Raw genomic sequence first — 27,237 nt, 5'->3', positions numbered from 1 at the left:
AATATGAAGAAATAACAAATATGTACTGTGCATAGTAAAATATCAAAAAAAGATAAATAACACTTCTGAAGTGGAAAATAATTTATTGTGGTACAGTGAAATTTGCATATATATGCTACATATAATTTGCTAAAAAATTGTGTCTATGACAAAGACCAGTAAAGTGAATACATAAGGTCTACCTTATGAACAGAGAAACATGTATGAATATATTGCATATCATACTGACTTAGTATAACAACCATATCACATACTTGTAGTTAGCAGATGTCCAAACAACAAAATCATATAAATGCGAACTAACACAAACTCACCTTCATTATCAAAGAAGAGAGCTAGAATAACTGAGATACATGTATGTAGAAAAACAGAAAAGGGGGGGGGGGGAGAGACCTGGGTACCATTGTAATGACATTCACGTCCAATCAAAAGACTAAAAAATTCAGCATCATTTCCTGTAGTCATCTATCTGACCCTTTTGCACTGTATGTACACAAATTCATCTAATTTGAAAGCATGTATCTGATGCATTACTAAACTTCAAGTAATCAGAAGGCATCAAGACAGACAACACCCTGACCCATGGGCAGCTAAATACAAGTTTGTAATGCCACAAACAATTTGCCATAATGGAATAAACAACAGACTTCCATGCATCTATGTATCACTCTGTGTCTACCATCAATTTCAAGTAGATTGCCTACAAGTAACAGCTCAAAGGGATCGTATAATTTTGGTTGAGACCTAATTTCAAGTTTCTAACATTTCTAGGTGAGATAATGAGAAACCTCTTATGAAATATCAAAGAGCATGTAATTCCATGAGGAATTCAACGTTTATTTGATGGAAAGTGGTTTTGAAATGGCTGAGATTCGTATCCAAAACAGAGCGATTCAATAAAGTGTGGAATCCACATTTCATTATGATCACTTTGCTTTACTTTGTTTTTGGATGTTTCAGTCATTCCAAACCTGATTTTCATCAAATAAACTTTGAATTCCTCGTAAAATGGTATGCTCGGTACTATTTCAAAAGTGTTTTCTTGGTATCTCACAAAAAGAGCCCAATTCTCATCTCCACCAATACTGTACTATCCCTTTAATGACTCACACATTTTACGAAGAGCTTGATCCTGGACACAGCATACTCCCACACCACGTCAGAATTTGTTAGTAACTTCCTGCTTTAATACGAAACACTTATAAATGTGCAGTATTTTATAATGCTAACCTGCTGATTTAAGATCTCATAGGACTGTTTCAAGCGACAACACTTCTCCTTATGGTACTTATCCATGCACAATTTTATTGAAATTCTGAACTTTGAATATCTTTTTTCCCCACAAAACAAGAAATATGTCAATACAACATAGTACATTGCAGCTATGTGCTTGACATCTCTGACACACTGACCAGGTCCCTCTTGTGGGAGAACTGTGAAGCTCTTGTAAAAAAGTGATTAAAAGGGAGATTGGCCGAGGGTTTGTCAATCCCAGCTTATCCAAGCTTATCCCTTAGATCCCTATTGGCATGCACTTCATTTGTATCTCTCCCCTAAAATCCAGAAGAGTGAATGGGTATTTCCATAGAGAAAAAAAAAGTTCACAAGTCTTGTGATTTCATGATTGTGAAAATGCTGTTTTCATCAGTTTTGATCTGAATTTCATTGAACATCAACACCAGGAAAACATAAGAAATCCTCATAAAAATACAATGAGCACTGGGACAAAAGATTCCATACAAAACTAGCAAAATATTCAGGCACACATACAATACAGAAACTTAATATTAAAAAAAAAAATGCTATGCATTTTGATCAGCCCAAAGAGCTCTTTGGTTAGCCAAATACTCTCACAATAAAGAGCTTTTGCCTGTGCATTACAGCAGTCACATAATAATAAGATGCATATATCTTTTCATTCTCGAAAATAAATGCATTTGTTTTGTCACAAATATATCCTTGATATTTCATCCTTTTGATTGAATACAGTAAAGCAATCACACATTTTAGAAATATGTTAATTCAGAGTCTACAAGTACTTTCATATTACTGTATGAATGGTTCATAATACATTAATTTAAAGAACTTTTCATTTCTGATGAGAACTTGTCCAAAAAGAGATACAAATCCTCTTTCTTCCACATGCAATGCAGTCTACCAAAATTACTACAGATCTATTGAAGTGAAGATGCCTCAGTAGCGGAGGAAAAGTAGAAGTGGCAAGATTTATTTGTTATCATTTAAATATACTGTAAAGAATAGGTAGTGTCAGGGCGAAAGCACCATAGATGAAAACCACCGTGGACAGCGTGCTCATCTTCATCTCCCACTCCAGCTTTTGTTCTGTGTCGCTTAGCAACTCCTCCAGGGTGCCGGTATCGGCTGTCATCCCAACATCCGACATCCGCCGCAGACCCCGGACCTGATCAGCCAGCCTGCTGTTCCTTTCACTGATGAGCTTCTCAATGGCCGCAAGTTGTTGCCCCAACACCTCATCATTCTTCTTCAGCGTATCATTTAAGACATTCTTGAGATTCTTATGGCGGGAGGCCTCCTCCTCCTCTTGTCCAAGCGACTTCTTTAACTGCTGCAGAATGGCAGCCAGTTCTTTGCGGCTGCTCTCTGACCCAAAGTCCCCTGTACTGAGTTCTGTGACCATCATCCGCAATTCACGCATGCGCCTGTGATTGGCAATGCTGGACCCAGCGATCCCTATGAGCGTGCCCACAATGGAGCCAATGATGGACCAGTACTTTGTGCGCTCTTCCTGCGCTCGCTGCTTTTCGTGGCTCTCGCGGACCACGGCTGATAACTGCGAGAATGTCTCCCTCTCCTTGGCCTCCACCGTGGAGAACCATTCCTTGAGGCGGGTCTCATTCTGCAGCATGCGGTGCTCCTCTGTGGCCAACTCCAGAAACTTGGGGTCATCTCGTGGAGTGCGGTCGAGCTTGCCACGGATTGTGTGCAACTCTGCCTGGAGTCCATTCACTTGTTTGCTTGCTTCTGCAACATTTCGCCGAGCTTCAAGAAACAGTTGTTCCACCTAGCACATTGAACAAAGAAAAAAACTGCACATCAACTTGACAATTGTTAGAGATTTTTTCAAACTGAATCCCCCCCCCCCCCAAAAAAAAGTGATATTAGATATGTGAGGATTAAAAATGATATACATCTTGAGCTTTACTTTCCATCTAAACTTCAAATAACTTATACTTATTATATATTTATGCTTTGTGTGATGATAAAAATAAGCAAGTAGAGAAATGCAAAGTTAATTTACCTTGCCACCATGCCGTAATTGTTATGTTATGATAACAAATTTATGTACCGGTACTACCAAGGTGGTAGTAAATTTGCAATAGATCTACAATCGATCAGAATACTAGAATAGGTAGGAATATTTATGAAAATTTACTGACCATTCGAGTCGAATAAAATTTTACAAGTTTACCCTTTGATTCCCAATGCAAATGTACTGAATTCTATAACAGTTAGTAGTGCGAATTCAATTTAAAAATGACCCATTTCATTTTTGTCTTCTTTCCTTATTTATTCTCTAACTGTTTTAAGTGTTAGACTCTAAATCATCAAACTCAAAGAAAGGGCAGGGCTGCCTATTTGCAGCGTGACTTGAGCTGAGAGCAGTTATCTGCGCATTCCTGCAATATTTGGAATTCGTTCATGCATTTGTTTCGTAGTAGATGCACTCAACAATAGCACTAAACGCTCTTGATGTTTTACCTCTGCGACTCGATTTTGGGCAGACTTGACCTCGCTAATGCCGATGAATTGCTCGTATGCCTTCATAAGGCCTTCAGCTCGGCCGTAAGTTCCGGCGTGCATTCGACGATCGGTCCGGTGAAGACAGCTGATCCTGATCAGCCCGGCACCCATGCATCCTCCATCCCTGCTACGTGGTGAGAAGCATGGAATTAGCCTAATGAATGTCAGTCTTTTGTTATACAATCGTCGGGACATTTTTGCTTCTTTTGTTTCTCGGCCTGTGAAAATTAGCATGGGCAAATGTAGTAATAATTACACTAAATGACATCGACTTCGTACAGGTAAGGTTACAGGCTCAGGTCACCAACGCACGAAGTCACAGACGTCATCATCGGCATGGATCGTCGTCTCCGACGATTTTGCTCCGGAATAAAAGACATCCTGATTGGAGAGAAATCGTCACCAGTGGATATTTTGTTCAATTAGAGCCCTTGTAATGAAAAGTGGGCGCGGCCAGCGCAATCTCGTGCACATCTATCTAGCAGTAGGTCCTACACACATCATTTACGTACGCATCATACATATTGCAACACTCAAGTTGTTTACACCATTGATTGGCAGACAAGGCAGATGAGTTTTGTGGTGACTGCGCCCTAAAGTAACATCTGATTATGCTATAACCATCAGCTACAGTTGCGACATCTGTTTCACCGAATTGAGAATAATAACTAACTGCCAGCAAAATGTCTAATACTTTCCAGCCAGGCACTGCGGCAGTGGCAGCAACGCAAGTGGAAATTTCGATTTCATGCAGGTAAAACACGTCGAGTGCAGTCCCATTAGCTTAAATTCGTGTTATGTAGTGAATATATTTAAATTAATACAATCAATACTCTATAGTCTACTAGACTAAATGTCAATACTCAATACTATAGTAATAAAATTCAATATAAGATCTCGAGCTAGGACCTCTAGATCTAATTTATGTTATGTATATTTATTATCATTTCCTGGCCTGTCTGTGCTATGTCAGTTCGGGAAACCCACTCACAAGGGGGGCCCCTCCTTATAAGTAACCCGTCCCCCTTATAAGTAACCCCGTCCCCCTTATAAGTAACCCCCGGGGCACCCCTTATAAGGAGTCTCCACGCTTTTTTGCAATGCAACGCGAAAATGAAAGGACTGCGGCAATTCGCTTGATTATGTCCATAAAGCTTCACAAGTTTCCTAGTTACTCACGAAATTTGAGCAAAATCGGTTCGAGGCATCATATCTAAAATCATGGATTTAAATGCGATGTCAAACGACCCATGCGAATGCTGAAATGCGCGGCAATGCTTGAATGCAGACGTGGCGACTGAGTACGTACTCAACGTGCGTGTGCGTGATGAAAGATCTTACAGTACGCCACATGGTTGCTCTAACGCCCTTCCCTGCTGCCTGTGCGGCGCGGCGTCATCGAGCACGAGTTGTGCATTGATTGGCACACAACTGGAACGCAACGAGTGGTAAACTTCCGTGCTTCAATCATGATTTTAAATAAATGAATTTTGCGTGATATATTAAGCAGGGTATCACTAGTCTAATTAAACCTATTGCGGAGGGCATATTTCCGCTGCGGCCTTGGCGGAATTATTCTGTAAAATAATGATTAAAAAAACACAAAATCTTATCTCGATTCATCAGTCTGTTAGTGTTTATTTCGTCTACACAGTCTACCAGACGCCGTGCGAAGTGTGTGTAGCTACCGATTTACAGGCAGCCACTACATGGACACACACACACACACACTAGCGCAAGCCTCACCCGCATGGTTGGTTTGCGCGATCAGCTAGCTCCGCAGAAGCGCCATGAGTGAGGCGGGCTTTTAGTGACCTTATCACTTGTCAAACGGTGTTCCATACAGCAAGAGAAGCTCGCCAGCTGCTCAGTGCGGAATGGTTTATGGGATATCACCTTAGCACACGGTGAATGAGGTACCGATAATATAGGGCCGTAAAGTGCACAATTGCCAATTAAGGATAGGTGCCTAGACTCTATTAAATTTGAATTTAAGGGCAAGTCCAAGATAACACGCGCGTTACGTATGGGACATTCAGAGACTTTTATGACCTGAAAAATAGTGTTAATGGCTTTTGACCATATTAAACTTTATCATGGTGATTGATATCTAGGAGAAGTATGATCATGCAAAAAATGGAGAAAAATGACTTTCACATTTATATTCTAGAAGAGAAAATATGTGCCGTTACGTATGGGACCAGAAAATTTTTGTTTTTTTGAACATTTTTTTCAACCTTAAAACTCTCTGAAAGTATTTCATTCTACAACTTGTAACTCACTGTGATGAAAGTCACAACACTCAAGATTATCACAGGTAAGTTTCGTGTCATGAGGTAAAAAGTTCTAATTACAGGTTCTAATTAAAGACAGACATGACGTGTTACGTATGGGACAGTTACGTATGGGACAGTTTGTCCCCCATTCATTTAGTGTGTGAAGAACCATGTTTATGGGTATTTTGCATAATTATTGAAGTAAAATCAGTTGAAACTACTCAAATACTGATCCAGATTGTCAAGGAAACAATATTTCCCAAATATTCACCATCCTAATCATATTCAATCATATTTTTATATTTTTATGACCAACCTGAGTATGCCTGCCCCTTGTCCCCCATTCGTTTAGTGTGTGGAGAGACATGTTTATGGGTATTTTGCAAAATAATTTTGCAAAATACCCATAAACAAATTTTTGCATAATTATTGAAATGGAATCAGTTGACACTACTCAAATACTGATCCAGATTGACAAGGGAACAATATTCCCCAAATATTTACCATCATAATCATATTTAATCATATTCTATATTTTTATGACCAACCTGAGTATGTATGCCCTATTTTTATCAGGATAGTTACTACTGAAAACTTGAATAGTTGAAGGTGTTTACTTCCATTGATGAAGGGCAGTTTGCCATTTCGTTTCAATAAAAAACAACTTGACACAAGAAATATTAATCTTTATAAATAAGCAATACCTGCTGCGTGGAACCCCAGTGATCGAGTAGATTACCCATGAATTTTGTCGTGGCTATTATTGAAACCTGAATAAGGACAATTTGTGTATCACTTGCAATAAAAAAAAAATCATTTTACTTTATATTCTGTTTAAATATTTATATCACAACCATTTCAACTTGGATCTCCATCACTAAACTTTGAATTCCTCTAGTCTTAGGATTGTATGCTCTTTAGTAATTCATATAATTAGTTTCCAATCATCTCATTAAATGTTGAAAACTGAATCCCCATTTCCACAAAAAATTATACCATCCCTTTAATGCTGATTTTTCATTGTGTATTTTGCCATTTTCCCCTCCCCCTTTCTGAAAATTGTTCAGTCAAGTACATGTATTGTTTAAAGTGTCTATAACTCAAAAAGTAGCTACAATGTTGGGATGCTTTCTTCAGGATGATTGACCATTTGTGTACTGAGAGACCTTCCCAGCTAGCTACATGCATTCACATGCATTATGTATGAGGATGTCCCATACGTAACGCATTTGTCCCATACGTAACATTATTTCAATGCCTAATAAAAAATATTCCTTTTACTGTTTTTTCTTTTTTCTATGGTATTTAATTTCTCTAAACAATAAATTAGAACTTTCCAAAAGGGCATTAATATAACCTTAGCAATTTCAGAAAAAACCTAAAAAAATGACCTCAATTTGTTACGTATGGGACATGTCATGATAGGACACGAGCTAATTTGCATAATCATTTGCATAATCCCTAAATTTTCATACCAAGTTAAACTATTTGATGAACTTCTTATGTCCACATATTAATCAAATATCATTTGCTTTCCTTTGAATTAATATGAATTTTTATAAATGTCCCATACGTAACGCTGTGTTTCACATTTATGCAAATGAAGCCCTTGAAATTTGCATAAATTTACGTAATATAATTTTTTCCTCCATGGAAATCAAAACTTCAACTCATAAGCTTCAAAATGATACCAAACATGTCAATATTGAGCAAAGATGAAATTTTGCCTTCTGAGGGGACCTTATCTTGGACTTGCCCTTAAATTTACTTAACTTTATCCAAGTGATGTAAATTATTACTTTTGCATTGTCATTTTGTCGTTAACGTTTAAACGATTTGTTCAGCTTATGATTAATGGCTCATGACCTTGTGAATTTTGAAAGAGAAATTTCTGGGTTTTTTGTTTGTTTGTTTGTTTGTTTGTTTGTTTGTTTGTTTGTTTGTTTGTTTTTAACAAAGAAGAACAACCACAATTAACATCATTGAAGATTTGATTATATTAATATTTATGTAAGATGTCCATATTAAAACATGACAAATCTTGTTTCTGCTATTACAGAGCAAATACTAAGTATTAGAAACCTGTATTGTTTCTGCTATTGTGTTTTGCTAATAACCTTTGTACAAATATACCGGTATTGTATTATCAAGTGTCAGTAGCACAAGATTAAGAAGGGCTACCGAGAAATCAACTGAATGGTTTATGTTACTTTGTTTTCCACTCACAGGAACCTTAAGGATAAGGATGTACTATCAAAGTCAGATCCATGTAAGTCTCATCTTACTCTGCCTAATGCAGCATACTATGTACAATGAATGTACCTTTTCTGAATACCGTACCTGAATGATGTGACATAATGAATTATAATAATTGTCCAGAGTTATAGAAACTACAGTGTACCAGTGGTTACAGTGACTACTGTAAAAGTGGTTTCTTTCGCGTACAGAAACTTTCGCGGTTTCCATCGGTGCGGACTTTTTCGCGTGTGTTTAAATTCGCGGTCGGTAATTATGGCGTTGTACGACCGACGAGTTCAAAACATTTTAGCGTGATGTTAAATTCGCGGTTCAACCTCAAAGCGCGAAAAGCGCGAAAATAAAACCACCGCGAAAGAAACCACTTATACAGTAATTGTGTCTAATCTGAAACAGTTACATCTTGTATTTTAAAAAGTCTGTGTCTGTTGGTTGTTATCTTTTAGTGCATACAATGTGTATGTAGTACAATGATATTTAATTATTTATTAAACTTGCCAAACAATGATAATTGAATTTGAAATCTTTCAGTTTTCATGACCCCATGCTCTACAATGAAATGTAATTTGTCTCACGTTATTTCAGAAAGCAAAAAACAAAAGCTATATCGGAAATAATGCTGTTTAAAGGGACATGCCAGAGATACCCAGTTTCAGTATAAAAAGAACAGATGTGATGTTAAGATTCAGTCAAGTGTAATGAGAGATTACTGATAAATTGTAAACACAATCAATCAATTTTACAGCATAGTATGCATCATGTAGAAACCAACATAAGTGTATTTTCCAATTGCAAAACAGTTTAAATTTGTATCAAACTCACGCTTTTTGCACAATCAGTTCTTAATACACTGTCTGTGTAGGTAGATCACTTTATTAGTTTTCTCATTGATTTATGTGATTTTATCCAGGTATCATGGTCATGGATCACATCGTTATTGTGACAAATTATAGATTTCCCCTTAAAAGAGTACATGGTCATATTTACAGTGTAGATTCATCAGAGCCCAGACACTAGGATGCTAATATTGTAAAAGCTATCTTGCTCTTCATCTTCTTTCGTGGCCAGATAGTGTTTAGTTTGAGCTGGCATTGAATTCTTCTAGAATTCTCCTTCAAGGGGTAAGGATAAATCATAGAGCCTAACAGTCTTATTGTTTATAAATACTTTTTCTAGTCACATGTGTTTAATGTAGAATGTGATAAGTAGAATTTGTCTTATGCCGATATTCTTGTTCTCATGCTGTTTTTCTTTTCTTCATTTCATGGACAACTTTCATGTTTGTACTGATCATTTCAAGTTTTCCTTATTTCTTTCTTTTTTCTTAAGTATGTGTAATATACACAACAACACTGGGATCCAAACAGTATCATGAGGTGAGCACCCATGTAGTCAGTGGGAACTTTTAGTTTGCACCTTTTTTTTCTTTCTAAAGTAATGTCATATTGGAACAAAAAGAAATACCATTCTTTTCTTTGACACTGAATAATATTAAATGTCAGAGAAGCTTGGAGTGAAATTATGCCATATTCCTATCATCTGTGAACATGAGATGCAAGTCATCATGTACATGTATGAGGCCGCATGTTTTTATCAGATATCAAGGCAAAAATATTTGGACAGATTTATTGCACCATAAAGTGAAGACTCTGTAAAGAAATCTTACATTTTCTGTTTATGTGTATACATACAGTACATGTGCATATTTTTTTGTTGTTTCTTTTTCTAATGGCTCACAATTCTCTTCCCCCTGGCAGTGTCTTTGTTTGTTTGTTTGTTTGTTTGTTTGTTTGTTTGTTTTTAATGATCTTGGCAAAATAAAAGTCATGGATGTGCAGTAGATGAAAAGTGACGAAATGCAGTGACAATTGTTCTTGATAGATGGTGTAGATAAAACCTGGGAGCATTCTTTTCATTATAAATAGTGAGGATTCCTAGCTTGCTGTTTGCTTGGTTAACTCAGGGAAGTGGGAAGAGAACCTCTCACTTTGGCTTGATACATACCAATGAGTATTTTGAAATCAGAGCAATACATTGAATTCATACTTTGTTTTTGTTTTTCAAGAAATGTGACAATGGCCCTTAGCCCTAGTTACAAGTCATCTGCTTGTTGCTTGTAGTAAAATTGGTGTAAAATGATTTGATTTAAAAGGTTTAGAATCTCCTTTCTTGAACATTTGTCAGAACTACTATGGAGCTGAGCCAAGTCTATCTTGTGTCGACCTTTAAAAAAAAAAATGAAACAGTCAAATTATACATGCAACCAGCACTTCATCTATATTACATCACACTTTTTGCTTGAAGCGCCTTTGCCTGGTCATTAGCAAAATGTCACTGTACATTGTTTTTGTATGCTGCAGCTATGTCAAATTATGCAAATGCTAGTGGTTAATTAGATCTACGTATGTGCATGATGGGTACTCGTAAAAGTTTGATGATGCACTGTGTGTAAAACGGAAGGCAATGAAGTGTGCAAATGTTATTTTCAAATCAACAAATTTATTCAGTAATGGTGAATTCATCACAAACTGGTATCCAGATACCCCATCATTCATTTGCTTTTCACTATAATTATCATAGTGCAATGCAATGGCATAGGTTTACAAGCTCCTAGATCATTCACACACGTGTGACTCATACATCCACTTCTTATGCGTGTGTACTCAAACACATGTACAATGTATGCAGTGCTTAATTGGCAATGCAGAGCTCAAGACTGAAACCAAAACCCGTAGAGAAATGTGGATTGAGTGAGAGTAGCAACATTAGTAGAGCACATTAGTGAAAATTTGAGGAAAATTGGACAATCGATGCAAAAGTTATGAATGTTAACAGTTTTGGTGTTGGAGCCACTGGATAAGGAGACTATTTGAGTTTATGACATCCTCACTGGACATCATGCGTGGACAACAATATGAAGGAAATATAAAGAAAATTCAACATGCTTTCACTTTTCTAGCGTAATGAAAAAGCACTTAATTAACTGCTTTTGCAAAGCAGGGGGAATAATTAAGTATCCATAACATTATGTCAGTATCAAGTTGACGAAATGTGTAATTTTCATGAAAATTAAATTTTTGTGGAATTTTCCTTATATTTTCTTTATATTGTTGTCCACAAATGATGTCATGAACTCTAGTAGTCTCCTTATCCAGTCATTACAACACCAAAACTTTAAAGTTAATGACTTTTGCATCGAGTGTCCAATTTTCCTCAAACTTTCATTGATTATGTTCTACTAATGCTGCTGCTTTCACTCAATCCACATTGCTGTTTGGGTTTTGGTTTCCTTTAATCAATGTACAAAACCTCTATATTATGTTCATGGTACACAAAACTAATTGATACAAAATCATTGCATGTTTTTTTCTTCATCCAAATTTGAAAAAGAAATGGATTTTCTTCAGAAAAAGATGAAAATTGATGTGACCTCAAAACAGAGAATTGTATCTATATATCCATATGAATACCTATACAGTTAAACTCGCCTAAGTCGACGTCGCATATGTCGAATAATCGCGCAAGTCGAAGATTTTAAAAAGTCCCGATTTTTCCCTATTGACTTACGTGTATTAATTCACTCACAAGTCGAATTTTTTAAGTCGAATACTCGCCTAAGTCGATGAAATTCCAAGAACACTTTCACGGAAAAACCATTGAATTCACTGTGCCTAAGTCGAATAAGATTTTATTGTGTAATAAATCACTGTCAAAATCACGAGACGCCAGTTTTTGTTTGTGCAGTATATACAAAAAGAAACTTTGCGTTAATAAACATTACATTTCATTAACGCAAGCGGTTTCACCTGAATCGTTATTACCGCAAAGTAACGATCGGGAAAATTATCGTTTGTAGTAACGATGAGTAACGATCCCAAGCGCAAATTAACGATGTTTCGTTGACATTAACGATAGGTAACGCAAGAACTCACGCGAGATTTTGGTTTCCGTTAACCAGACCTGGTGAAAGGACGACGTAGCCCCTGCCGAGTGTAGCGATCTATGCCTTATATACTTAGCGGAGTCTTTTCGCGAATCGAATCACGATTTCGCGAATGGTTAATATGCGACCGGGGTCACCAAAAACGCACGCCGGGCCACCAAAAAAAAAAGCCGGATGTTTGCCTTCAGTTTTGGAAATGAACAGCGGTAACAATCGGCTCCATAAGGTGCTAGAATAAATGTCAGATGTTTGCTCTTAATTTTGGAAATGAATAAAGGTAATATTCAATGTGGATAAAGTGTCTTGCTGAAGGGCAAATATCGGGCACACCGCTCCAGCTCTCGGCTCCAGAGTAGACAACATACATGTACACTATACATGTGTACGTGTGGTGTAACTGTAAGTCGATTTTTTTCGACTTACGCACAAGTCGAAACTCGCCTAAGTCAATGTGTTTTGCTCAGTCCCGAGAAGATCGACTTATGCGAGTTTAACTGTATAAAAAAGTTTCAGCAATTCTTACAGTGGCATTTTTATGATAGCATTATTGTTTCAAAATATGAATAATTTCTTGTCATATTTTTCCCTTTGAATAGAGAGGGTTAGTGCTCTGAATTAATTGTAATAATGGTCATCCAACATAGTTGCCCCAGGGAGTCAGGTACATACATGTATCTGGTTGGCTGTTTGATTTGTTTGTTTGTTTGTTTTTTGGTTTTTTTTTCTTCTTTTTTGTTGGGTGTTTTTATTTTTTTGGTTGGTTGGTTGTTGTTTTGTGTGTGTGTGTGTGTGATCTCACAGTACTGTCAATCTTGATATTTTGAGGGATAAATGCACATTTTCCTGATCTCTTTCCCAGTACCAAAGAACAGAGAGGATCGAAAACTCCCTCAACCCAGACTTTGTCACCAAGGTCAACCTCACCTATCTCTTTGAGGAGTGCCAGAGGCTGAAATTTGAATTGTAAGTAACTTCCCTCATTTAGGTCCACCTGACTTCACAAGTTCTCAGGGCTCGACACTAACATTCTTCTGTAGTAGCCCGTTCAGGCCACAAAAATCTTTGGATTTGACATTTTGGTGGCCCAAAAAAGAAATGTAGTTGCTGAAATGAAAGGAATTGTGAGATTTCATCTGATGTTTTAGCTACTTAATTGGGTCGCCAAAAGATAACCTTTTTCGAAATTTGATGGACTGACATCAATTTTTAGTTGCCCCAGGCTACCAGGCCAATGCCGATGTCAAGCCCTGGATCTGTTCTTATCTGTTTCCCAAATTGGTTACAATATGTTGATAGATATAAATCCTGTTGTTAATTCCTGTGAAATGTTTGATGTAGCTACATTATAGTTCCCTAAAATATACCCCCCACCCCCCCCCCCCCCTCCCTTAAAAATGTCACACCTGCCTTAGGGATTCTCTGAAATGCAATAATCAGTAACCTACTCTAATGTTATGAGTGAAAGCCCATATTTTATTTTTCACTTAAAGTTACTTCATTTGATATTTATCAACCCCTGGCCAGCTCTATTTCGGAGCCACTCCCAGTATTTAGGAAAAATAGAGTGACATTATATGGTTTCTCTGTTGATTTTAAATAGCCTAGCAGCTGCTGATACCTGCATTATGGACAACATGTAGCTTTCACTATATGGCATCCATATGACCCAAACTGACCTCACACCAGCATTACATACATGATGTAGGTTATCTCTCTTGGGTAGCCCATGTTAGCAGGCCCTCCCAACTGCCCCTCCCCTTGTGAATGTTACACATGCATATCACAAGAAGTTTGTACAGCTTGACTTGATTTGAGTGCAAGCTACACTACCAACAGGATGTACCGGTAGCAGTAAAAGGAACAGAATGTGAAAGATTTTGAGCAGGTTTATTTTCTCAGATAAGGTATCTTATGGTCTTTTTTGATGAATTACTGTAAAACCATAAACATTCGGGGCTTGAAACGCTGGAATCGCTGACCATGATGGTGTATAGCTTTATACTGGCATTCAATGCATTGTGTAGCAGACAAAGACTTTCATAGTTTAACAGTAATGAGATATTAATAAAATTGTGAATTTAACTGCACTGCATTGTGAATAATCTCACATGGAATGTGTGATGTATTAGGTTGGCAAAGTGTCATTACGTCAGGTCTGCAAACACAACCATTACTATGTGAAACCTTAAATTACTTGGTAATGACAGAGCTGCTTCCTTCCTGAGGGAAGCACAACTGATTTCTGCTTACCTTAATCACCAGTCAGCTTTGACAATTGCCTGTGGGCCAGCATTCTTGGTTTCTCACCCTATCTAATCATAAAATAATATGTTTACTGTATAAGCTCTTATTTTTGCATACAGTTATTTTAGTTAGTATCAAAGGAGGCCACAGACAATTTCGTGAGATGTTGTTTTCACGAACTGACACCGACGTTATCGCGAGTGCACTATTACCCTGGTTCACGCCAACATTTTACGTGTTGTTAAATTCGCGATCAAAAAGTGATTTGCGAAATTTGTGACTTAAAATTAAACCCTCACAAAAATAACAGCTTATTATATACCGTACTTATAGATTGCAAACTGAAGTGAAGCATCTACAAATATCATGTTTAATCAGATTCTGTTGAATTCCTTATATGCAATACAGACGAGTTCCATTCTCATTTGATATATTATTATTTTGTGCCTTTAATGTACAAAATAGCATTCATGTGCTCAACATGTGTGCCTGCCCCTTGATTTATGACTAAGTAAGCACCCAATGGGCTCATTTCATGTTTTAAGGGTGTTTTAGTTTGCAGTCTGTCACCCTATCATAATACAGTATCAGGCATAATCTTGTCTCATTATGAGAGAGACACACAATGTAACATCATGCATTCTAATCAACCCAGGAGTGACAGTGTGGAACTGCCGAATTGGGGAACTGGGTTTGATCCAATTCCCTGCGCTGAACAAGTGTGACTCACTCTGCTTCTTTATCTGCTGCTTGTTATCTGTACTTTTCTTTCTGCCTGTCTCTCTGTTTCCCCACTGTACAGATATGACATAGACTCAGCAAAGAGCCAGCTTGATGTACATGTAAGAGTCAACTTCCTTCTTGTTAATCCGGCAGTTTTAATTCTCCTGTATAGTAGAGGAAGAGGGGGAAGGGGGGGGGGGGGGGGGGGGGAGAGATGCTATCTAATGACAAATGTTTACAGGGATTCTGAAACCATTTTGAGCTATCATAAAATGAGGGCCAAATAGCCCTGTATTTAAACCAAGGATGTCCAATTTAGTCACACATCTCCCTCAGGCATGGTTTCGACCATGTAGTGTTGTGATACATGTACATTATTAGTGTGTTTTAATTGTACAGTATAGATGTAGCAAGCAGAGGAGAGAAAAAGACATGATTATCATAATCAGTGTGATCCGACATTGCACTGTGGGTTATTGGTTGTAAAGACTGTTGTTATGTTAGATTCATACATTCATACCGGTATTTCACACACTCTTTATTTACAGTCTACCAGTACCATGGTACTTTCCTTTAAATGCCTGGCAAGAACATGCTGTAGTTGAATGTAATTGTGTTGTGTTCATGTGTGTGTGTGACAATCTTGTTGATGTACTTCTGTTCATCACCCAAAGAGTTTAAAGCAAAGTTTTGAACAAATGGTGATGTTGTACATTTGTAGCTTCCACAGAGATGTAAAGGATTATGCACAGATTGTTAAATCCATGCATAGGCCTGATATATAAAGGAGACAGAAGGTGACTTACAGATGAAGCACAAATGATGTCAAATGAGCCAATTTATTTCACAATTCAGTTATCTCATAAAATGTTCTTCTCTTGATTTTGTTCCTTGTTGGTCTTAGTACTAAGCATCCTAAATTGTTTAAAGGAAAATTACCATTTGATGCATTCAGTTTAACAATGGAAGCTGTGAAACAAAACAAGAAAAAGAAATGCATCACTATGACCAAATCAAGTAGATATCAAAGAAGTTATGGCTGTTTGAACACCGGAAGTATAGCGTCATGGCAGTTTGATGGGTATCCCCCAAATTGCTGTGTTGATCATGTGACTTTGACATCACATGGTGTCGATGGTTTACTGATGGAACAATTCTTGCATGCGAAATGGAAAGAGCAGGACAGGAATTGGCAAGATAATTGAACCGATTTTTACACATGTTGCTCAATTAGCATGTTAAATTTCAAGAAGATAGGATTTAAGAGTACAGTGCCTTTAATTTTTACTGCTGGTTTTCACTCAGCTGCATTATACCTGCATAATTTGTTCATTTGTGTGTATCTCACACTTGAATACACATTGCTTTTCTGCATAGCTCAGATACTTCTGTACATTTCACTTTCATTCACAAGATCAAATAGGAATAGAGAACTCAGATTTAGAAAGTTATAAAGAGTAATTTTGGGGGAGTAAATCCTCATTGAAGCAGCATGATCTGCAGTCACATGTGTTGTTACATTGTACTTATATCATGAGACAATGACTGATTATGCCAAGAGGTAAATATCTGATGTGTAGTATGTGTGTTGTATTTTTACTCACTTCACATAAAATGTTGCAGGATTTTCTGGGTAAGCTTGAGACAACACTAGGGGCCATTCTGGGTTCCTCCAACAACAGACTGGAAAAGCCTCTGACGTAAGTGTTCCCTTGTTCATCCACTTTGAGGACGGGAAGATTTTGCTGCAACACGCAGTTCCCATAGACCCCTGCCTGAGTATACTCGGGACTCGTCCTCCACAGGTTAAGGTTGAATTTAATATTAAAGTGAAGTGAAATCGGACGTACAGAATACAGTACAGTGTATCTGCCCATATTGGAAGTGGCAATCATGTCACCTTACAACTGTCCCATTTGTCTGTGCACAAATGAATTTAAGCATTATGGTTTTGGTCTGGTGAAATTATTTAGCAGCTGCAACCCCTTTCCTTTGCTCCTAGAAAATATCATTGCTAGTTTATTGCAAAAGTACAAGAATTTGATGCAAAGGAAACATCTTATTCCCTTTGATTTCATGTTCAACAAAAAGAGGGTTCTGTTACAGGGTGATTTGAGTAGGGTTATAACATCACCTCTTCCAGTATGCACAATAACAGTTGCTATAAATAATATCACTGTTTTCTGAAAACATGTGAACTGTAGAAAAATTTTTGATGTATAGGTCACATTTTTGGTAAAATCCTTCTTTATACCCAATGTTCACAACTGACATTGCATGTTAATTAGTAGCTAAATAGCAATGTATCATGGAAAGCTTGATTAGGGATTTCTGTCCATCTGCAGCCATGCAAAAACACATCTATTTTACATCTGCCTCTGTTGGTGTGCCATAATCCATTCAGTGTGAGGACAGAGCACTGTTCAGAATTTTAGTGCAAGCAAATAATATCCAGTTATGCATGTTCAAGAATAAACACAGGCAAATGTGTTCTGCATTATGGAGTCCATACAAATTTTAGTGCATGCAAATGATATCCAAACACATGTTCAAGGATGCAAATAGACACAATGTCATGTGTTCTGCTTTGTGTGCAGATGGTACGGTACTGGTCATGTATTGTTAAAGAAGAGCTGTGGACAGTTCTCGTGAATAGATGATTTGGGTAATCGCATTGCCATTACAGTATGTGTGTCCCTTTTGCAACCCTGAAAATAAGTTTCCTTTTGTAAGCTGGTATTATGTGGAGGTAGGTAATGTAGACCTTTCCTCAGAATAGTAAAAGTGGAAAATTCTTCATGATGAAGGGAAAATAAATACTACAGATTTCCAGTAAATTTATTTGGGCCTCCCCCCCCCCCCCCAAAAAAAAAAAAAAAAAAGAAAATGAAAACAAAATAAATCTGTTATTCTCGGTACAAAAGGGGAATCTACTCTCCATTGATGTGGGATTACTTTTTTTTTCTAATAATTCCTAGCTGTATTTCAGTAGGACTTTATGCATGATGTTTGGAGATGTTATTCGTCAACCATGCGCAATTTTGTGACATTTGCGAAAGGGAAATAGAACCTCATGAAGTGTCTGGTGTGTATTTTCATAGGGATCATCATGGTAAACCATGTGGGACCATCATCCTACGAGCTGAAGAAGTTAGTGACTGCAAGGTGAGATCCAGAAATGGGATGCGTTTGAGATTCATTGCCCAGAATTCAGATCGGTAGTTTAAATTTAGATCATGTATTCCACACGTTTTGACTTCATAAGTGAGTGCAACATATTGTGTACATTAAACAGACATCCAGTAAAAACAGTGTGTAATGCTGTGCTGCCAAATGAAAGTGAAAGGTGTTCCTATTGCAAGCTTGGTCTTAGGCCATGGCCTGAATATAGAAAAAAAATGTATACATTCAATTTAAACTACCTTGTGAGAATTTGGGCCATAACATTCAGGAACAATGTACATGTAGACATATATTTAGATTGAATAATGATGAGAAATGTAAGGAATGTGTCAATTTCTCTGCTCTTTAGGGTTAGCAGCATACCACAACCATGTGAGCATGAATGCGACAGAAATGATGTATACATTCAATTTAAACTACCTTGTGAGAATTTGGGCCATAACATTCAGGAACAATGTACATGTAGACATATATTTAGATTGAATAATGATGAGAAATGTAAGGAATGTGTCAATTTCTCTGCTCTTTAGGGTTAGCAGCATACCACAACCATGTGAGCATGAATGTGACAGAAATGATAATGAGTGAATGCCTTTTCTTTTAATGTACAGTATGTTTTCACACTCCATACAGTTGTACATTTACTTTCATTTTTACCTCAATTTATTAAACTGAAGTGGCAGGTGGCCTTGTTTACAGGATTTCCAGTGGTCTTGGCTGATTTTTAGATGGAACTTTTTCTTTCATGTATTCATGAAGATATTTTCTTGTAAAGGATCTAGTGATATTAAAAAAAAAAATAAATGTAGAAGAACTTTTGCTTTATGATTAGATGTACAGGTACACTGTAAGATATGTGTTGTATAATATGATTCATGGTTCTTCCTTCATAGGATGAGGCAACCCTACATTTTCGTGGCAGGAAACTTGACAAAAAGGATTTCCTTGGAAAGTCAGACCCATACCTTGTTTTCCACCGGTGCAATGAAGACAACTCGTGAGTTTGTTGTTTCTTTTCACCCTTACTACAAAATTTTAATCACTAAATACTGACAAATTCAACAAAGTTTGGGTCCATCCCCCTGCCATCCATTCAATACAACCAGCAGTTTGGCATGATCACAATTGTTATCACAAGAAAATTCGATGGTCCCCTTACAGCTTGTGACTAGAACTCTCTGGAAAAGGCAAAAGCAAGCAATATCTAGGGGTTTGGTGTCCCATTAACACAATGAGTCCCCCAAATCACAATTCTGTAATTTTATGCTGTATCTTTTTACTGTACTTGTAATTGTCATGTTAATTGATAGTATTTCAAAGGATAGAATAAACACATTTGCTTTCTTGCAAACCCTATTTTACTCATATATCTTTTTTTAAAATAATAATATCACTTGCAGAGTTATCAAGAGTCTCTAAACCACTTAATTATCTGGAAACACATTAGAAGATATTTTCTCTCAAATTGGCACATTGTTGTTTTCTTAATTTGTGCAGATGAATTTCTTTGAATTTTGTTTCCTTTTTCAAAGTTATAGTTGCCAATGTAATGAGAACAAGATGACAATTTCTGCAGCAAAACCACTCCAGGAATATTTAGGTTAATGCCGACTATTTTATGACTTCAGGTTTCTCAATTCTCAGTTGACATAAATCACACATATTATTTTGATTGGTTGCAATGTTGCAGCCCATCCAGGGTTTGTTGGATAAATTCTTTAATATTCAGACACAAGAATGATTCCTACTTTGTGCTTATCATGAGTGAAAGTTAGTGAAAAATAGGAATAGATCACTTGAAGGGGATCGAGGGTTGGGTAAAAGAGAGTTTGAGATGTAACAGTAAAACTTGATTAGAAAAAGGATATTCCAATGTACTAACATAGTTTTCAAAAGGAAAAAGTGGTGTCTTCCTGCAACATTTTGTGCACTTTGTATCCAATATCAGCATGTGACATACTGTAACAAAGGATAATATTGTGCGAATAATTTTTCGCACTCAGGCAGGTAAGAAGAGTTTTGCATTTATTTAATTCTGTGGAATCACAATATCAACTACTGGAACATATGGCAAGTGCATATATTCATGTGCTTTTATTTTTGCGCCAGTTTCTGGTTGCATGAAATGCACGAAAAATTTGAACATCGTAAAAGTTTCCACTTTAACAGCAACAAATTATGATATCACATGATGTAATGTTTTGTTCTGCAAACTGGCAATGCAGTTAATGCACATTCAGAGTCTGTACCAAATGTAGAGAGATTTCACAAATTTGAACAAGAAGTTCCCTATCGTATCATAGTTTGTCCAAGATGATGCCTTCCAACAATCACAGACCAGTGGTATACTTTCCTCTCCCACGACTCGTCTGTAAACAGATTTACGATATGTCACAAGACAGAAGTGATAAAGAACACGCTGGATCCCGTGTGGCGGCCATTCAAGCTCTTGGTGCGGACCTTGTGCAACGGGGACTTGGACAGGACCATCAAGGTGGAGTGCTTCGATTGGGACAGTGATGGCGGGTGAGTCCAACCACGCCCTCGTGTAGTACCAAGTATTGGACTCCCTTTTAACTCTTTATGTGCCATGGTGTATCAAAAACCCTCTTTGTGCCACATTATTCTGAGACAGCAACGTAGTCATGCTTTCAGAAAAAAACTTTGTTTTTCAAATCTATGTAACTTTGTTTTATAGATTTTTTGTTACCCTTGACATTTAATGAGCAAAGTTGTGGAGAAAATGCCAAGCTTTGCTTCAATGTAAGTTGTGTGATGAGTCTATGATTGATTTTCTTTCAAATGATCTGTAGCGACATTATTGTAGATGCATGACTTTTGCACGCAAAACAGGGACAGAAATTTAGAATTTGTAAACCCGGTAGGGAGCACTGCTTGATATTCCATCACCACATAAATTGCAAGCTACCTGTGACAGGTATGGAATCACGAGAAACTCTCTTTCATTGCACAATTGCGTTTGGCAATTTATTGATTTGTTTGGGCGGGTTTGTGCATTTCAGCGAAATATGCCAACTTGGCACGCCTTTGACTGAGTCGGGCGTGCAAACGTGGCACATAAAGAGTTAAAGGCACAGTTTAACATCATCATGGCTCAATTTTAAAAACTTGTAGGACTTTGCTGACAGAGTTCTATAATTGCATTTAAGTGAATGAAAAATCCTTCAAGCACACAAACAATGTTATGCTGTCACTATCAAGATGTTAGATGAAATAGAATCTTGCTATTAAACCAGTTTCTAAAGCAGTTTGTGGGAATGATGATAGTTGTAAACCTTATCACTCACTGCACATATTTTCGTGTGATTTTTTTAAAGAATTGAGTGACCATTTTTAACAATTCAAACCATATCAAAGACACTGGTAGCATGTAAGTCCATGCAGCATTATAGATTTATTAAGCTGGAAACATTGTTGAACAATTTCCATAGATATCATTTGAACTCTAGGACCATCTGTGGCATTTTCACAGCAATAACAAGAAAGATGAGATGTTCAAATGACTGTATTATATGGCATTTGTTTGCTGGCTTTGAGGTTGGATAAATTTCAGTTTTAATATCTCAAAAGAGAAAAGAGGGAAAACACTGTGCTGTTTATACAGCTGTAGAGTTTATGTGATAATTAGTATTTCCTGGATAATATAGTTTCTTTTTTTGCATATTTTTTTTTGTTTCCATTTCAAAGCATACATGTAATAACATTTACAAAATTCAAATCTATTTGTCATAAATGGTGTGTAAAACATGCCCATAATTGTCCAAATGAATTATCCCACATTTTTTTTTCTTCCTCAATCTGAATTTTAGATTTCAGTATAATTAACAATAAAAGCTGTATTTTGTTGCGTAACCATTTGTCCTTCTAATAGTGCATGTTTATTGTTTTGCATTACAATTATCATAGTGCTGGTAATGCAGTTTGTAGCCTTGTTTCAAAGCCCTCATGCTGTATCAAAGTAGTCAGATGGTTAGTGGGTGAGGAGAGCTGAAGCCAAGGGCATCCTCACTAGGACATTTTAATACTGATCTGCAATAATCAAATGTAATCATTAATCATGAGCTGGTAAAAATCCTAATGTGAGCACTTCTCTTACTGATTGAGTCATGTAGTCATTTCAATCAATAGAATTGCAAGGTTCACCTATTGGCCGTCAGTGTGAAATGTGTTGCATGTTGAGCATTATATTGTGGAACAAAGCTCTGCTGATTGCTCGTGATTATTTACCACCAGTTAGATGCTGGCAGTAAAATTGTTCAGATACCACCTTGACACTTGCACATACTTGGATTTTGTGCATTGGCGTGCTGTGACCATTTAGTGCCGGTGCAGCAAACATTCGCAGCAACATGCTAGAGAATGCTGGCCAATGCAGTCAATATATGAAATGCTTGACAAAGTTTTCAACATATGTTCAAATTTTTTGCACAACTGTTATTTTGGGGCAACTTTCGTGAACCCTTTGTGAGCTATGCGGAATCCTTCGTGAACTATGTCATTCTAGCATGTGTCATATGTGGGGATGTATGGAAGTTGATGGACCAGTTAAAACAAGACTTGTGACCAACAAAGAGACAGAAAAAAAAGTAGCCACTGCAGGTATCATGTCATGGAGTGAATACCTCTGTGTGAATAATCATTGACACGTCAATATGTGTCCTGAAGATTACACATTTTGCAAACTATTCATGAATTTCACATGACCAAAATTGGACCTCTGCCACTATGTAAATAGTACAAACTGGCTCGCCATTCTGCCGGGCAGCACGGAAACCAAATTTGTGCAAGTGTCTGGACGTAATATTGCATGAGTTACAAAATTTGGAGGGGTCTCCAAAGGCCCTGTCACTGGGACTTGCATCTTGCTAGTGGCTTGACTCTGTCCTGCATGAAGACACTCTGCTTGCTTCTCCTACAATTAGAAGGCCTTTGGTAAAGCTTGCACAGTTTGTGACTGCATGTGTGTGCATGTGCCTGTGAATGTAATTCTTTCTTCTTCTTTTTTCAAAAAAGGAAAAAAAAATCCCCTTTCTTGTTTCCTGCTGAGCTTTCCTGGCTGCCTTGAAAGACCTGTTCATTAACATTTTTCATGAATTAACTTTTGTGGCTACTAGGTAAAATTTTATCTCTTAACCCATCAAGACTCAAAAACCATGGGTGGTGTTCTGAGGTGTTATCTAACTTCGAGGTTAACTTTGTAATCGAATCGGGATATTAACTGCACCTTACTAATGTACTTACGGAATACAGTAGTGTGTGATTAAGTCCTCTAAATACCTAAAACTGTAAACAGTTACACATGAATGTTGTCTAGAGTTAGATTCTCTTTCACATGAAAAGCTACATCTGTATGTACAATGTATAGAATGCATGGACTTTGTCCTGCAATGGGAAATTTTCACTCTTATTTAAGCGTTAAAAAAAAAAGACAACACACACCCAAGATTATGAGGCTTCCGTTTCTAGGGACATGATAAATGGGGATTCACCATAAGATAGAGGAAAATGAAGAATGTTCCATTATGCAAATCCTCTGTCTATGAGTCTGGTGGATAAGAGACAAGCTTGACAGATAGGGGGATTTGTTTGCAAGCTAGAAGATGTAATATTGTCTTTGTAGGGCTCAACCACAAATCAGAATATGACACTTTCTTGCTGATCTTTTTATTTCCCCAACTGATATTTTGCTCTGGTAAAGGCGGGTATTGTTTAAGAAAATTCCATTTCCTGTGAGGCTGTGGTGGTTCAGAGTGGGGACACAATATATAGTAAGACTTATATTTATAAGTTTGTATCAAGGCATGGAAAATGGTGCAACAATGTGCTTTCCAAGTCTGTCAAAATTCAGGGAAACTGAGGCTAATGTCAGGCTTTTAAGCTGTTTCAAATAGCAAGAATATTGCACCATAGAGGTACTTCCCACATACCTGATGCCTCCATATAAAGTAGTGCCATATCCAGGTGCGACACTGTTGTGGTTGGGTGGCTATTAAGATACAGTGTAATTGACCCTGAATCTCAAAGTACCATACCACGCCATGTGAGCATGTTCATGCTGATTTGAATTCAAAACCTGCAAATAGGTCAATATCACACAAGCAGAATGTTTGACAGTTCATCAATTTCAAACATAGAATAATACAGCTTGAAATGTTAAGTTTCACACTATATTTTCAGTGAAAACCATATGTATGCAATTAAGAGGTAAAAATATAATCGCATAATAATTTTCCATTTGATTTGTACTCATATTACAAAAATCATGTTTTTGTTGATTATATAGCAACTATATCCCTTTTCCACTTAAAGTCATTGTTGGTAACTTATACTGCACCTGTACAGTGATTTTATACAGCTCATTTGTATTGACATGATATCAACAAAGGGAATTTTGTGGAAGATTCATGTACGGGCCACTTGGACATTGCTATACTACAATTGTAGGTTTGCACATGTTCGCCACTAATGCCACTATATGTGAAACCATAACTGTCTTATTTTAGGTCCAGTTATAATAAAACCTTTGTTATTCAGTTTCTCAGATTTCAACTTGATTTATCAAAGCCAACTTAAGCATTGTGTCTAATATTCAATCGTAGGTTTCCCAGTTCTAGTCTGTAGGCAGCAGAAGTACTGTATACGCCATTATTTTGCGAGTATAAATTTTTGCGAATCAGGACTTCCCAACCATTTCATGAGTGGTTAAATTCGCAGTCGTGGAGTGCAGTAGGGCAAGTCCAAGATAAGGTCCCCTCAGAAGGCAGAATTTCATCTTTGCTCAATATTGACATGCTTGGTATCATTTTGAAGCTTATGAGTTGAAGTTTTGATTTCCGTGGAAGAAAAAATGATATTATGTAAATTTATGCAAATTTCAAGGGCTTCATTTACATAAATGTGAAACACAGTGTTACGTATGGGACATTTATAAAAATTCATATTAATTCAAAGGAAAGCAAATGATATTTGATTAATATGTGGACATAAGAAGTTCATCACATAGTTTAACTTGGTATGACAATTTAGGGATTATGCAAATAATTATGCAAATTAGCTCGTGTCCTATCATGAGATGTCCCATACGTAACAAAATGAGGTCATTTTTTTAGGTTTTCTCTGAAATTGCTAAGGTTATTTTAATGCCCTTTTGGAAAGTTCTAATTTATTGTTTAGAGAAATTAAATACCAGAGAAAAAAGAAAAAAAAGTAAAAGAAATATTTTTTATTAGGCATTGAAATAATGCTACGTATGGGACAAATGCGTTACGTATGGGACATCCTCATACATATTGCATGTGAATGCATGTAGCTAGCTGGGAAGGTCTTTCAGTACACAAATGGTCAATCATCCTGAAGAAAGCATCCCAACATTGTAGCTACTTTTGAGTTAGACACTTGAAACAATACATGTACTTGACTGAACAATTTTCAGAAAGGGGGAGGGGGAAATGGCATAATACACAATGAAAAATCAGCATCAAAGGGATGGTATAGTTTTTTGTAGAAATGAGGATTCAGTTTTCAACATTTAAAGAGATGATTGGAAACCAATTATTGAATTACTTAAAGACACCCAGTCGCGAGGATACATGGACATATTTCAGCCGCAGGCGGCAGCACGTAAACTCGCTTCCGAAGTTGCTACGAAGCGAAATGTGTGTGTGCGCAAGACATCCCTAAAGCAATGTATCGCGCTATAGTATCTCGATTGCTCGCGATCGCTTGCTGAGCGCGGGACGCGTTTTTTTTTTAAGACGGCACAGATTGGGGCATGGCGCGTGTTAAACCTATGGGAAAAACGTTGGGTTAGGGTTTTTGGTTATGGTTAGGGTTAGGGTTAGGGTTAGGGTTGGGGTTAGGGTTAGGGTTAGGGTTAGGGTTTGATGGTTAGGGTTAGGATTAGGATTAGGGTTAGGTTTTGGGATAGGGTCCCCGATAAATTTTTAGTTTCCCCAATCTGTGCCGTCTAAAAAAAACACACGCGCGGGACAGTACGTTTTGTGTAAATGTGAGTGATGTTCGCATGAGCTAGTAGCTAGCTGCGTATACTTCGTACGACTACGCATTCTCTTCATCGCATCGTCGATCGTCGTCACTCGTCAACTATACTGTAATCATCAGATCAGATCAGATTAGTGAGTGCAGACCACATTATAATAGATAGGGTGGCCATCATGGACGATGACACATCGTCATGGGTAGCGGATATTACCGCCGAGTTGTCTATTCTGAACGCGGACGATTGGGTCGGAGACCCTGCCTGTATCATGTACTTGCCCTGGCGTGTGTACATAAATTCAGGACGGGGAAGCGACTGTGCCCATGCAGGGCCAACGGCCAACGGCCACAGTTGCACTGCACATTTATGCAGTATTTTTGCACTCTTCATTGTTTTACTAACTAATATGAAGAAGGTGAGCGTTGTATCACCTGCCTGGAATATACTATATGTAAGAAGCAATGCCGAAACCCTTTCATTTGACTAGGTAAACTCACAGTTATAGTTCTGTCAGCTTAGCCTGGAGTGAATAATCTTTAAAAAAAAGACACACACACACACAAAGTGAACATTAAAACTCATAGATATTAAAGTACATGACAAATAAGATGTAATGCCTTCTTGAGACAGGAGCATAAAGAAATTATTGTCTATCTCCCTCTTACACAAACAAACAGAACACTATTGTCTCAACAATAGTGTGAAGGATAACCATTATAAATAAACCTATCACAGGTATCAGTATTTGAGGTTATGTGTGAAAAATGCCCTACAAATTAATGAAAATCGCGGACAGTAGACCTTTGTCC

The 27,237-nt window shown here is 37.3% G+C and overlaps 2 protein-coding genes across 2 annotated transcripts in view; one reads left to right on the top strand and one right to left on the bottom strand.

The window, feature by feature from the left end:
- Positions 1–2,236: 2,236 nt before the first annotated feature.
- Positions 2,237–4,063, bottom strand: LOC139707933 (mitochondrial potassium channel-like). Its single transcript, XM_071619928.1, has 2 exons — positions 3,742–4,063; positions 2,237–3,043 (listed from the first exon to the last, which is right to left on the bottom strand). The coding sequence occupies exons 1-2, from the start codon at positions 4,015–4,017 to the stop codon at positions 2,237–2,239; spliced, it is 1,083 nt and encodes a 360-aa protein (XP_071476029.1). The 5' UTR covers positions 4,018–4,063.
- A 287-nt stretch (positions 4,064–4,350) lies between these two features.
- LOC139707938 (copine-8-like) overlaps positions 4,351–27,237 on the top strand; it is a 45,509-nt gene continuing 22,622 nt past the window's right edge. Inside the window, exons 1-9 of the mRNA XM_071619933.1 lie at positions 4,351–4,537; positions 8,288–8,328; positions 9,645–9,691; positions 13,118–13,221; positions 15,305–15,344; positions 16,849–16,925; positions 18,327–18,390; positions 19,302–19,405; positions 20,788–20,934. Of these exons, the coding sequence (XP_071476034.1) occupies positions 4,467–4,537; positions 8,288–8,328; positions 9,645–9,691; positions 13,118–13,221; positions 15,305–15,344; positions 16,849–16,925; positions 18,327–18,390; positions 19,302–19,405; positions 20,788–20,934 (695 nt within the window). The 5' untranslated portion in view covers positions 4,351–4,466. The remainder of the gene's footprint in view (positions 4,538–8,287; positions 8,329–9,644; positions 9,692–13,117; positions 13,222–15,304; positions 15,345–16,848; positions 16,926–18,326; positions 18,391–19,301; positions 19,406–20,787; positions 20,935–27,237) is intronic.

The sequence above is a fragment of the Diadema antillarum genome, unplaced genomic scaffold (genome assembly GCF_040938485.1).
Source record: "Diadema antillarum isolate AM-2024a unplaced genomic scaffold, OU_Dant_1.0 seq00001285_RagTag, whole genome shotgun sequence".
Lineage (NCBI taxonomy): Eukaryota > Metazoa > Echinodermata > Echinoidea > Diadematoida > Diadematidae > Diadema > Diadema antillarum.
Note: the sequence above shows the minus strand (reverse complement) of the source record. Positions and strands in the feature narration are given on the sequence as shown.

Excerpts from the sequence above, each read along its gene's own strand:
- LOC139707933 (XM_071619928.1), bottom strand. The coding sequence starts at position 4,017 with ATGCTAATTTTCACAGGCCGAGAAACAAAAGAAGCAAAAATGTCCCGA. Across the intron at positions 3,044-3,741 it reads CCCAAAATCGAGTCGCAGAG|GTGGAACAACTGTTTCTTGA; the intron begins GTAAAACATCAA and ends TCAATGTGCTAG.